At 38.9% G+C, this 11,772-nt stretch overlaps 1 protein-coding gene across 1 annotated transcript; it reads right to left on the bottom strand.

Moving 5' to 3' along the window:
- Nucleotides 1–452: 452 nt before the first annotated feature.
- Nucleotides 453–8,676, bottom strand: LOC107715975 (keratin-associated protein 6-2-like). The gene is made up of 5 exons (XM_016522261.1): nt 8,671–8,676; nt 1,749–1,880; nt 1,188–1,396; nt 935–1,097; nt 453–604 (listed from the first exon to the last, which is right to left on the bottom strand). Coding segments are annotated over exons 2-5 (525 nt in total). The 5' UTR covers nt 1,750–1,880; nt 8,671–8,676.
- Between the last annotated feature and the right edge of the window lie 3,096 nt (nt 8,677–11,772).

Genomic DNA, 11,772 nt, shown 5'->3' with positions numbered 1-11,772 from the left:
CTGGCGGTAGCACTTTTAGCTGCAGCTTAGATCATTGAATCCGATTAGACCATTAGCATCTCGCTCAAATGTCCAAAGACTTTTGATATTTTTCCTATTTAAAACTTGACTCTTCTGTAGTTACATCGTGTATTAAGACCGACTGAATGGATTCGAAAACAGTAAAACTCAACTGTTTAACTCCAGGGGAGTTGGGAAATGAGCCTACTTTCAAAAATAGTGGAGTGTTCCTTTAAAGCACTGATGCAAGAAAGCAGTTATGCGAGAAAACAGCCAAATGACACCGAAATACACCAACTCTTCAATCAAGCAAATCTTTTTATTTGAGGAGGTGGAGTGGGACAGAAAATCTTTCTAAACCGTTTGAACAAACGGGGAACACATGGCTTATGAATAAAGCACTGAATTGAAAAGATCTCCAGTAAGTGTTATGCAAAACTCCCATGACCATTTCAATGACCACATCCCTGACAATTTCCCTGACCACATCCCCGACCATTCCCTTGACCACATCCCTGATCATGACCGCTTCCCTGGCCGCTGCCCTGACCGCTGCCCTGGCCATAACCGCTAACCTGACCGCTGCCCTGACCGCTGCCCTGACCCTGGCCGCTGCCCTGACCATAACCGCTGCCCTGACCGTGGCCGCTACCCTGGCCGCTGCCCTGACCCTAGCCGCTTCCCTGGCCATAACCGCTTCCCTGGCCATAACCGCTTTCCTGGCCCCTGCCCTGACCCTGGCCACTTCCCTGGCCCTGACCATAACCGCTGCCCTGACCATGGCCATAACCGCTGCCCTGGCCACGGCCGCTGCCCTGGCCACTGCCCTGACCATATCCGCTTCTCTGACCGTGGCCGCTGCCTTGGCTCTGGCCGCTTCCCTGACCGCTGCCCTGACCGCTTCCCTGGCCCTGGCCGCTTCCCTGGCCATAACCGCTTCCCTGGCCGCTGCCCTGACCATAACCGCTTCCCTGACCATAACCGCTTCCCTGACCGCTGCCCTGACCATAACCGCTTCCCTGACCGTGGCCGCTACCCTGACCACTTCCCTGGCCGCTGCCCTGACCCTGGCCACTTCCCTGGCCATAACCGCTGCCCTGACCCTGGCCATAACCGCTTCCCTGGCCACTGCCCTGACCATAACCGCTTCCCTGACCATAACCACTTGCCTGACCATAACCACTTGCCTGACCACTGCCCTGACCGCTTCCCTGACCGCTACCCTGACCGCTTCCCTGACAACTTGCCTGACCGCTGCCCTGACCACGTGGTTCACTGCATGCGAAGCCACCGGTGGTTGGGCAACACTTCTGTGTGGCAGGACACTGGCCATCATGAAAACAGCTTTCAGCACACAGTGGAATCATCTCCGGTATGGGACATTGACCCGGCTTCACTGCGTGGACACAGATAGTCAGCTTTAGTTTGTGCATATAGACAGCATGCCTCTTCAATTTACAGCACTTCACACTCAAAGCATGAACAGCAAGTTTTACCTACAGAGTGAATTATATTCTAAGTATTATTCCTCTTATTTTGTAAAGCCATCCTGTGCTTAACTATCCTAAGGGATGAATTCAAACCAACTTTAGACGAGAAGAACAAAAGGCAAAGTCAATTAAATTAAAAAAAAAAAAAAAAAAAAAAAGCAAAGTCTCTGCTTATAACTTACGTTGAATCCAATGCGTTACTCGTATGTTTTTTTTTTTTTTTGGACCCTTGGCATCCATTATTAAATGGAAACTCACTGAAAACAGGCGGCACGCAAACAGGCCCAGAATCAAATCGACAGCATTTGTGTCCTCCAGGGCAGTCTTCATCAGAAGAACATCCTCGACGGGACGGCACGACCTCCAGCCTCGCCGGACAGAAACCGTCCACTGGAGGATTCAAGAGGATCATTAGGGGAGGCCAGGGAGTGCGGTGTCAGCATTTGTAAATCGGGTTTTGCAACGTGCATCAAACTTAAATACAAATTTTACATATTTGCCTGCTTCAAATCAAGAGTTTTAAAACCTACTAATTCCTAAAGCGTGTTAATTACTTTCAAAGACGGAGTGTCACTTATTTCTGCATTTCTTCAGGCTGTGTAATGAAGTCAACAGATCTTCTCACCTGTGGTTCGTCTTTGAATACTTTGAGCATACTTGAGTTATGCTCAAGTATCCGAACAGACACGATAAAACAGCAATCAACGAGAAATGCACTCGAACTGTCATTCTCCCGACCTGCGATCTCACAACGATCTCTGCTGGAAAATGCGCTGAATTGGTACGTCAGGAGGAGCGGACAACAAAGCGCACAAAACTAAAACGAATACATATTGCTGCAATACCAACCTCTGTAAAATAGGGCATCAACTGCAAAATGAATCTGCAGTGGTCAGGTGGTACAGCGATCACGTTGTGGTACCAATAGGTGTGTTCGACTTCATGCTACGCAGACCGAAGCAGTGCGCGCCGGTTCTTCTTCTTCTTCTTTTTTAATTAACCAGAACAAAATATACAACAGTAATGTACAAGAGTGTGCAAACCAATGATTCAGTAGCTAATCGACAACTGTATATTCGTGGAAAATATTACAAGTCTTGTTTGCTTTTTTATTAACAATGCAGTAGTCCTCAAGTCTCCTGAAGAAATATATGTGTATAATATATGTATTAGTACAACTGTGTTTAAGAATATCAACGTCTCCTAGGAACATGCTGTCTTTAACATATATTGCCTCAGAAGAATCACTTCCATAAGCTCTTACAAATCGTATTACTTGCCGGGGTATGGCGTCAAATACGACAGCATACTCTTTTGGCGTAACTGCGCTCTAAAAATGTTTAAAAACAAGCCAATTTGGGTTATTTTGCCAACCCAGCGCTGGGTCAAATATGGACAAACACAGCTGGTTTGCCTTAAATGTTTGACCCAACACGCTGGGTTGTTTGAAAATGACAATTGCTGGCTTAAAATGAACCAAAAATAAATTGCAATTCAAAAAAAAAAATCACACACAGAGAACTACTAGAGTTAGACTCCTAAAAACACCTTTGCTCACGTGCAAACAAGTGCGCGCACAGCCGCGGATGATTCATTTTCCACTCAAGTCGAGTCCGGGGTGTGCGATATACAGTATATCTTCTGCGATAATATGGTAAGTGTTGTAATGATGTGCGATCTGACATTCACACACAGAGTGCACGCACGTTGATTTATTTGTCTATTAAAACTCAAAATTCCAGGCATTCTAAATTATGGACGACAAAAATGCTTCTGTATGCTTTTTATATTTATACAATTTAATATAGTTAACTGTGCAGATATCTGGCACTATTTGCACCAAGTAGTATAAACAGCATTTAACTACAATTATTGCAAAGAAAATACTCATATTTCTACAGTGAAAATAGAATCTATCGCTATTTGCACTTAGTGAAATTAGCTTATCGCTAGAAAAATACTGCTATATTTACTCAGTGTAAATAGCATCTATCGCAAAGAAAATATGCTATTTTCACTTATCTAATTGCTTAGTGTAAATAGCATATATTTTTGCACTCCGCAGCTGCAGTGGAAATGCAGAGTCATTTTTATTTATTTATTTTTTTTTAACTACGTGCGTCGCCTCGCCAAATTCAATCTTGTACAGGTGCTGCGCTACATTAAGTGTTTCTGTTGGTTCATGAAAACGTCTCTGAAACGTCTGTATTTGACAAATATTGCATTTTATTCACTTAATCTGTGATAAAGTATGCAAGTACTGTGCAAACCAGGGGCGTAGATTACGCGGGGGACGTGTCCCCCCATACTCTTAATATCACGTAAATTCGTCCCCCGCACTTTTTCGGGCAAGAGTGTTCGCATAGAGGTTTTCAAGAGCCGGTGTGAATAAATATAGGTTTAAATTCAAAGAGACAGGATAGTCTGTGCATGATCTGATGTTTTATTCGGACCCAGAATAAGGCGAGATGAAAATCGGGGAGCGCTAAACATTCCGTGCAGTGTATGTTTCATTCATACTCGAAGCCGGAGGGCGCTCTCGCGCAGAAAGTCCTATGAGGAAATTCCTAATATGGACAAAAGCGTCCAGCTCTTGCTGAATGAAAACAGTTTTCAGAAAAACAGAAACGTTGGGTATATTTGACCACGCCCCTTTATAATGACCCCTTTATCGCTAACCAAAGAACAAAATTATTATTTTTTTTGATAATTATTGATCTAGGGAGTCCAGAGAATTGTTCTGTTGTTGTTTGATCGACATTGAGTGAAAAACCTTGGACTAGTTCACAAAAGTAGGTTTTTAACATAATTGAGAATATTTAGTGAACGACTTGATTGACAGCATTATTCCCAGAGACAAAGTTGTTTAGAATGAGGAGATCTATCATATGATAGGAAGATATAGTGTATGTGTGAATATATGAACATGTTCTATAATTTGAAGTCATTCACTATACAAATATTGTGTTTTTGAGGCCTTTTTAACTGTTATAGCGCCACATATGGTCCAATCTCCATGAAACTTTTCATACTCGTTAAGAGTCACCTGACACATGTTTTCACCAAGTTTCATAGAGTTTTGAGGTTTTGTTTAGGTTTTATAGGCTTTTGGGTATATCTGGCCACACCCCGTTTATAAATGACCCCGTTATAAGTAACCAAAGGACAACATTCAAAATTTTTTTGATAATTATTGATCTAGAGAGTCCAGAGAATATTACTGCAGTGGTTTGATCGAGATTGAGCGAAAAACCTAGGACTAGTTCGCAAAAGTAGGTTTTTTAAATAATCTTGAATATTTAATGACCAGTTTGATTGACAGCATTGGTCCCTGAGGCAAAGTTGTTCAAAATGAGGAGATCTATCATATGATGTGAAGATCTCGTGTTTTTGTGAATATATGTACATGTTCTACAATTTGAGGTCATTTTCTATACAAATATTGTATTTTTGAGGCCTTTTCAACTGTTATAGCGCCATCTACGGTCCGATCTCCATGAAACTTTGCATGCTTGTTAAGTGTCTTCTGTCACATGTTTTCACCAAGTTTCGTAAAGTTTGGAGTTTTCGTTTAGGTTTTATAGGCTTTTGGGTATATTTGACCACGCCCCTTTTAAAATGACCCCATTATAGCTAACCAAAGGACAAAATTCAACATTTTTTTGATAATTATTGATCTAGAGAGTCCAGTGAATATTACTGCAGTGGTTTGATCGAGATTGAGCGAAAAACCTAGGACTAGTTCGCAAAAGTAGGTTTTTTAAATAATCTTGAATATTTAATGAGCAGTTTGATTGACAGCATTGGTCCTCGAGGCAAAGTTGTTCAGAATGAGAAGATCTATCTTATGATATGAAGATCTAGTGTTTATATGAATATATGTACATGTTCTGTAATTTGAGGTCATTTTCTATACAAATATTGTATTTTTGAGGCCTTTTCAACTGTTATAGCGCCACCTAAGGTTCCATCTCCATGAAAGTTTGCATGCTTGTTAAGAGTCATCCGACACATGTTTTCACCAAGTTTCGTAAAGTTTGGAGTTTTCGTTTAGGCTTTATAGGTTTTGGGGTATATTTGACCATGCTCTTTTCTAAATTACCCCGTTAAAGGTAACCAAAGAACAAAATTCAACTTTTTTTTGATAATTATTGATCTAGAGAGTCCAGAGAATATTACTGCAGTGGTTTGATCGAGATTGAGCAAAAAACCTAGGACTAGTTCGCAAAAGTAGGTTTTTAACATTTTTGTGAATATTTAATGAATGATTTGATTGACAGCAATGGTTCCTGAGGCAAAGTTGCTCATTATCAGGAGATCGATCAAATGATATGCATATTGTCTGGATGTGTGAAATACCACGTGATTACAGAGCCAAAAAATTTCGTTAGCGCCAACTTGTGGCCGATTTCTTTCAAAATTCTTACAGATCTTTAGGGCCATGATTCTAACATGCCTACCGAGTTTTGTTCCGATCGACTTCTGTTAACCTTGTCAAATAGGTGCTTAAATTTATTTGGCCAATGGCGGCCATGTTTTTTTAGATACGCGAATGTCCTCATATACACTTGTGCCCCTTTGGACCAAGATGCTGCATACCAATTTTCAAGTTGATCGGACCAATGGTTGCCTAGTTATAGCTGAATTTAAGTTTTTTCTGTCTTATAGCGCCCCTAAGTGGCAGAGCTGCGCAGTTTTTTTTATTTGACCAAAGATTAAGCTTGTACACAAGTGTACCGAGTTTGGTGAAGATATCTCATTCCGTTCAAGAGTTATACTTCAATTAACATTTGGCTAACGTTAGCATAGAGGCTTCTTGGCGTACTGTTTCGCGCAAAAATCGAAATTTCAACTTTTTTTTGATAAATATTGATATTCAGTGTCCAGCGAATATTTCTGCAGTGGTTTGGTTCCGATCGGGTGAAAAACCTCGGACTAGTTCGCAAAAGTAGGTTTGGGATATAGGTCAATTTTACGGAAAAACCGTACGTCGTAGAGAAAATCTGTCTGGCTCCAGATTTCAGAATTCAAGTGTTCCAGAAAAACACTTTTGTTTGTGTTGACCCAAGGATTGCAACGATGTAAAATTTTTGAGTCTACGACAAAAGGTGTACGAGTTAGGGCCAAAAATGTCAGAAATTTGACAAATTTGGCCGATTGGGGTGAGCCTTTGTCAAAATGTCCTTTCAGGGAGCTCTACCTTCTGGCCAAGTTTCAGCTCTCTAGGCCTTACGGTTTGGTCTGCACGATCAGTTTTAGCGGAGAAAAATAATAATAAAAAAAATCCTTACAATTACAATAGGGTTTCAGCACTGCGTGCTTGAACCCCTAAAAATACACATGCGGCTAATCACATGGGAGGACAGACTAGGATCATACCATTATGTGAAAGAAGGAAGGGGGACACACGCTCTGAAGATAGCGAGTGTAGTGGCCAGGTACACAGAGCGACAGAGAGAGGCGGGGGATTTAAACGCAAGTGCGCATTGGTTAAGGTAATGGTAGGAAGACACTGCATTGTTGCAACATCAGTCCCCTCAGAGAGAGTCTTCTCAAAAACAAGACAAATAATCACAGAGAGGAGAAATCGCATCAGTACACCCAAGTTGAGGCATAATCACGTCAATATATTATTCCAAGTTTGTCCAGTTGCTAGATCTTGTATGAAACGCATATTACTCACACAATCGACAGACACATCATACAAATTTCAACCCATTCGTGACCTCAACCTAGCAACCTACAACCAGTAGCAGACGCAGGAAGCTGAATCAAGCATTACTGGTAGAAATGGGAGGAGAAGCTTAGGTGGTGCTCAGGTGGGAAAAGGAGATAGCAGAGGTTATTTACACTAACTCCGCCCACCAACGTGTGGTTGGGTTACACAAGATTACAAAAGACACCTTTCATACAACGACTCCAGTGGCATAGTTTTAGCAGTTTTTTTTTTTTACGTGATTGGCTCGAGTTCGAATCCGCCTTTTGCCGAACTCCTTCTCCCTTTTCACATCACATATCACATCGGAAAGGAATTTATTTTCAATAAAAAAATGAAGGAAATATTTGAAAAGTGGAAAATAAGGTGCCTCACAGATGTTTATCAGTTAAGGTTAGGGTTAAGTGTAGGGATGACTTTATTGTCCCAAAGTGGCATGCATTTGATCATTTTAATAAAAATAATAATTTACACTCAATTACCATTGCATACTGTTTTATAATGTGCTACAATCAATATCACACAAAGAGTGCAGTAAAGTTCAGTAAAGCAATAAGTGACTTACATTTTAGAGGTAATATTGCTTGTTTTTGCTCAATTTTGCCAACGAAAATAGTTCCAAACAAAGATCACACAGCACTGTTTTGCATCTCTGAGCAGTGGACGGTGTTTACTTATTGAATGAATCAGCTTTTTGAAGGAATCAGTTGATAAAAATGATTCGGTTGAATCTCAATGACTCACTCATTAACTATACTTTAAGACTTTTACTCAAGTAATATGCTAAACGGTGACTTCAACTTCTACCAAAGTCATTTTCTGATAAGATATCTGTACGTTTACTTGAGTATGGCTTTCAGGTACTTTATACACAACTGCATATTATTATTAACAATACCTTAAAAATGTTCATTATCTGTAACTGTTTATTCTGACTAAATCTGTCTGTGTCTTTATTCTTTTTTATATTCTTTATCCTTAAATGTTATTATGAGTCTTGTTATATTTATTATATGTGTGCACACAAAGGTAAATTCCTTGTGTGTGTAAGCACACTTGGCAATAAAGCTCTTTCTGATTCTGATTCTGATAAAATGGTGTTTTTATGCAAGTTTGAGGGAGTTTTCATTGCATTTACTCCATTCTGACCAGCAGGCGTCACCAGCATGTGGCGTTTTCAGTACTTCCAAAAAGTGAATCATTTCATGAAGCAGCTGGTTCAGTTGATTGAAAGTTTTGAAAAGCTTTGTTTCTCCCATCACTAATGCATCATGCAGTAACTTTGGACAAAGGGGTTTCCCCTAAAGCACTATTGTTAGGAGTTAATGTACTGCATATTAAATGCATATTATAATTTTTTTATTTCACAGTGCATTTGTAACGTTAGTCAAGTATGTTTTTTAGTGAGCGGACTGACGACCGGACATCCAGTGTTGATTTCTACATGTTGATTTCTGCAGCTACAGGTTCCTCTTTATTTAGTGGATATTCATATACCAGTTTCTGTGAAGAGCTGGCTGTCTGGTGCAGTCTTAACAACCTGGAGCTTAACACGCACGCATCATGTGGAGATGATCGTGGACTTCAGGAGAAAACCCCCTGCACTCCCCCCCACTCACCATCATGGACAGTCATTCAGGTTCCTAGGCACCACCATCTCTCAGGACCTGAAGTGGGACACTCACATGCAAAAAAGGCCCAGCAGAGGTTGTACTTCCCAGCCAGGCACAAGAACAGTTTTTTCCCACAGGCTATATTCAGCCTGAACAATTAATCTTTCATAATTATACATTGTCCATCACAACTAACATAGTTATATTTATATTAAACTGCACACTTTGTAAATAACATATCTGCACACTAATAAACATATCTGTACATTTATCTAAACAATTAAATTTTTTCCTATACTTCTATAACACTAGTATAATAAAATAAAATAAAACATTTAATGATGTACAATATACAGAAGTATATAGTACATTATTAAATTTTTTATTTTATTTTATTATACTAGTGTTATATTACATCCCTACTGTGTTATTCCTATGTATGTCTGCACTATGTTTGTACTTTCTTCTACACTGGAAGCTCCTGTAGTCAAGTCAAATTCCTTGTGTGTGTAAACATACTTGGTAATAAAGCTCTTCTGATTCTGATTCTGATTCTGATTCACATAGAAATACAGACTGTGAATATCCACTAAATAAAGAGGAACCTGTAGCTGCATGTACTTCAATTTCTTACCCTTCACTGAAATTGTCTTCTGAAATATTATACAGTTTTAATATGGTCAAGTAACCCAGCACTGATTCATCTAAAGATACTTGAGTGATTTCAGCTTAGCTGACAACTTATAGAGGCCCTATCATGGATTTTTCTTGCATGAACAGCAGTTCACGCAAATCATTTATTGAAATCAAGCATCACTCTCGTATGCTTTACATTTCACACATCAACAGCTATTAAATATTCTGGCTTGCCTTTATGAGCGTCAGTGTCTACAAAATAAATTGACTTAAAAAATAAACTAAAATGATATTGTGTTAGTCAAGTGCAGCAAAAGCAATGTATTGAATTTAATATTCTTATAGAAAGAACGTTCGGATGGAACGCGGTTTGAGACTTCTGGAAGCTCTGGAGAAGAATCAGCAGTCGTTTCGGAAACAGACCAATTACCTTTACTGAGAGCACTGAAAAGGTCAGTCTCAACTTATAGAGAAATCTTTACAAGTACTTTATATGTTTGAAAACCAGTGTCATTTGGGATAGTTATAAGAATATGCAACAACGTTATTTAAAGCCTTTATTTAGTAAAAAAAAAAAGTTGTCAATATTGAGCAGAGAGTGTGTGTTGATTTACTTTGAGTGTAGCAGGTAAAATGAGCCTAGAACTAGAACAAAGGAAAGAGGAAAGTGATGAGAAACAAACTAAAAGTCCATGAAAATGAAACTAAAAGAACATAAATGTTACACTCTAAAAAATGTTGGGTTAAATACAACTCAGTGCTGGGTAAAATAGGGACAAACCCAGCAATTGGGCTGTTTTGACCCAGCGGTTGGGTTACTACCCAGACGGTTGGGTTAAACGTTTAACCCAACCGCTGTGTCAAAACAGCCTAATTGCTGGGTTCGTCCCTATTTTACCCAGCACTGGGTTGTATTTAACCCAGCATTTTTTAGAGTGTACAAATGGTGCATGAAAACGTGAAAAACAGAGGCAGCAAAATGGCAGAGCTGTCTCAGAAGAAACTGATAATGAGCACATTACAGCAGTGACAAGAGAGCGAAACAAAGAATACAAAGTAGTGATGTGTGGATCAGCTCTAAAGCCGGGTCCACATTACATGATCCCCGATGTACCCCTCACAACAATCTTGTCCGTTACCTTGGGCTGTTACCAGGGGCGTTTCTAGGACTTGAAAACAGGGGATGTAATTCTTTGTAACTTTATAATATTCATATATGTTCATATTTGACAAACAGGCCAAATACACACTGAATAGGGAGATAAGTTTAAAAAAAAACACAACAAATTCCTCGTGTGTTTGCACACACCTGGCGAATAAAGCTAATTCTGATTCTGATTCTGATTCTGATATTTCTATCCAAACAGGGACAATTCATTTTTCTAACTAATTATTATACTATTATTATAATCAATAATTATTATGATGCCTGTATTAAAAACCTAATTGATTCAATGCAATTCACCAAAAATCACACTATAAAAAATAGTAACCATTGCAAATAGAAAACAGATCAAGTTATTATATCAAAATTACGACTTTACAAAAATACATTACACAAATAAAACACTAAATAGGAGAACATATGAAAAGTACACCTGTATTTAACATTTTCTCATAAACTGTGAGTATAATGTTTCCAGTAGCTTTTGTTGTGTAAATGTCATTTTATATTTGTGTTATTGGAAATGGATCTTTACTATCCCTAATTAGGCGTATTATTTTGCATTGTATGCTCATTTTGCATACATGTTAATGTAATATATATTTTTTATATAATATAATATTTTTCATGCAGGGTGTATAGGTAGCGTTAAAAATCCTGTACAAAACAATCCACATACCTTGTTCAAGTTATTTAAGTGTTTTTGTTGTGAAGGACCAAAAAGAAAGATGTACTCTTCATTTCCAAACTCTTATTGAAAACAACTCAGAAAATATTTAACCTGTGGCTACAAGTATGGATACAAGTATGGATGCTTCCACATATTTTTTTCTTACCCAACAAAGTAAAAGAGATTTCTTACAAAATAATTTACACAAGTAGCCTGCAAACCATTACATGAAAAATGTCCTCCAGTATTTCCTCCAGTTGCTCCTTTTGTGATGATTCTGTTAAAACTGCCGTCCATCTTTTATGCAGTTGTCCATTTACCAAAACATTTTTGTAAGATATTTTAGGATTCCGAATGAAATTTATGATGAATGTGTATTGTTTTGGAAGGATGTAGTGCTGATTTTCCCCATTCCCGTTACGTTTTAAACGTTTTTTTTTTTTAGTTCAATTCAATTTATCCGACATAATACAGCTATATAT

Source organism: Sinocyclocheilus rhinocerous, unplaced genomic scaffold (genome assembly GCF_001515625.1).
Source record: "Sinocyclocheilus rhinocerous isolate Xijiao unplaced genomic scaffold, SAMN03320098_v1.1 scaffold1967, whole genome shotgun sequence".
Taxonomy (NCBI): Eukaryota; Metazoa; Chordata; class Actinopteri; order Cypriniformes; family Cyprinidae; genus Sinocyclocheilus; species Sinocyclocheilus rhinocerous.
Note: the sequence above shows the minus strand (reverse complement) of the source record. Positions and strands in the feature narration are given on the sequence as shown.

Bases quoted from the DNA above. Each gene is read 5' to 3' on its own strand.
- LOC107715975 (XM_016522261.1), bottom strand. The intron at 1,098-1,187 runs GCAAGTGGTTAT...GGCCAGGGTCAG, and splicing joins GCGGTCAGGGCAGTGGTCAG to GGCAGCGGTTATGGCCAGGG. The intron at 605-934 runs GTTATGGCCAGG...GCAGCGGCCAGG, and splicing joins GGGCAGCGGCCAGGGAAGCG to GTCAGGGCAGCGGTCAGGGC.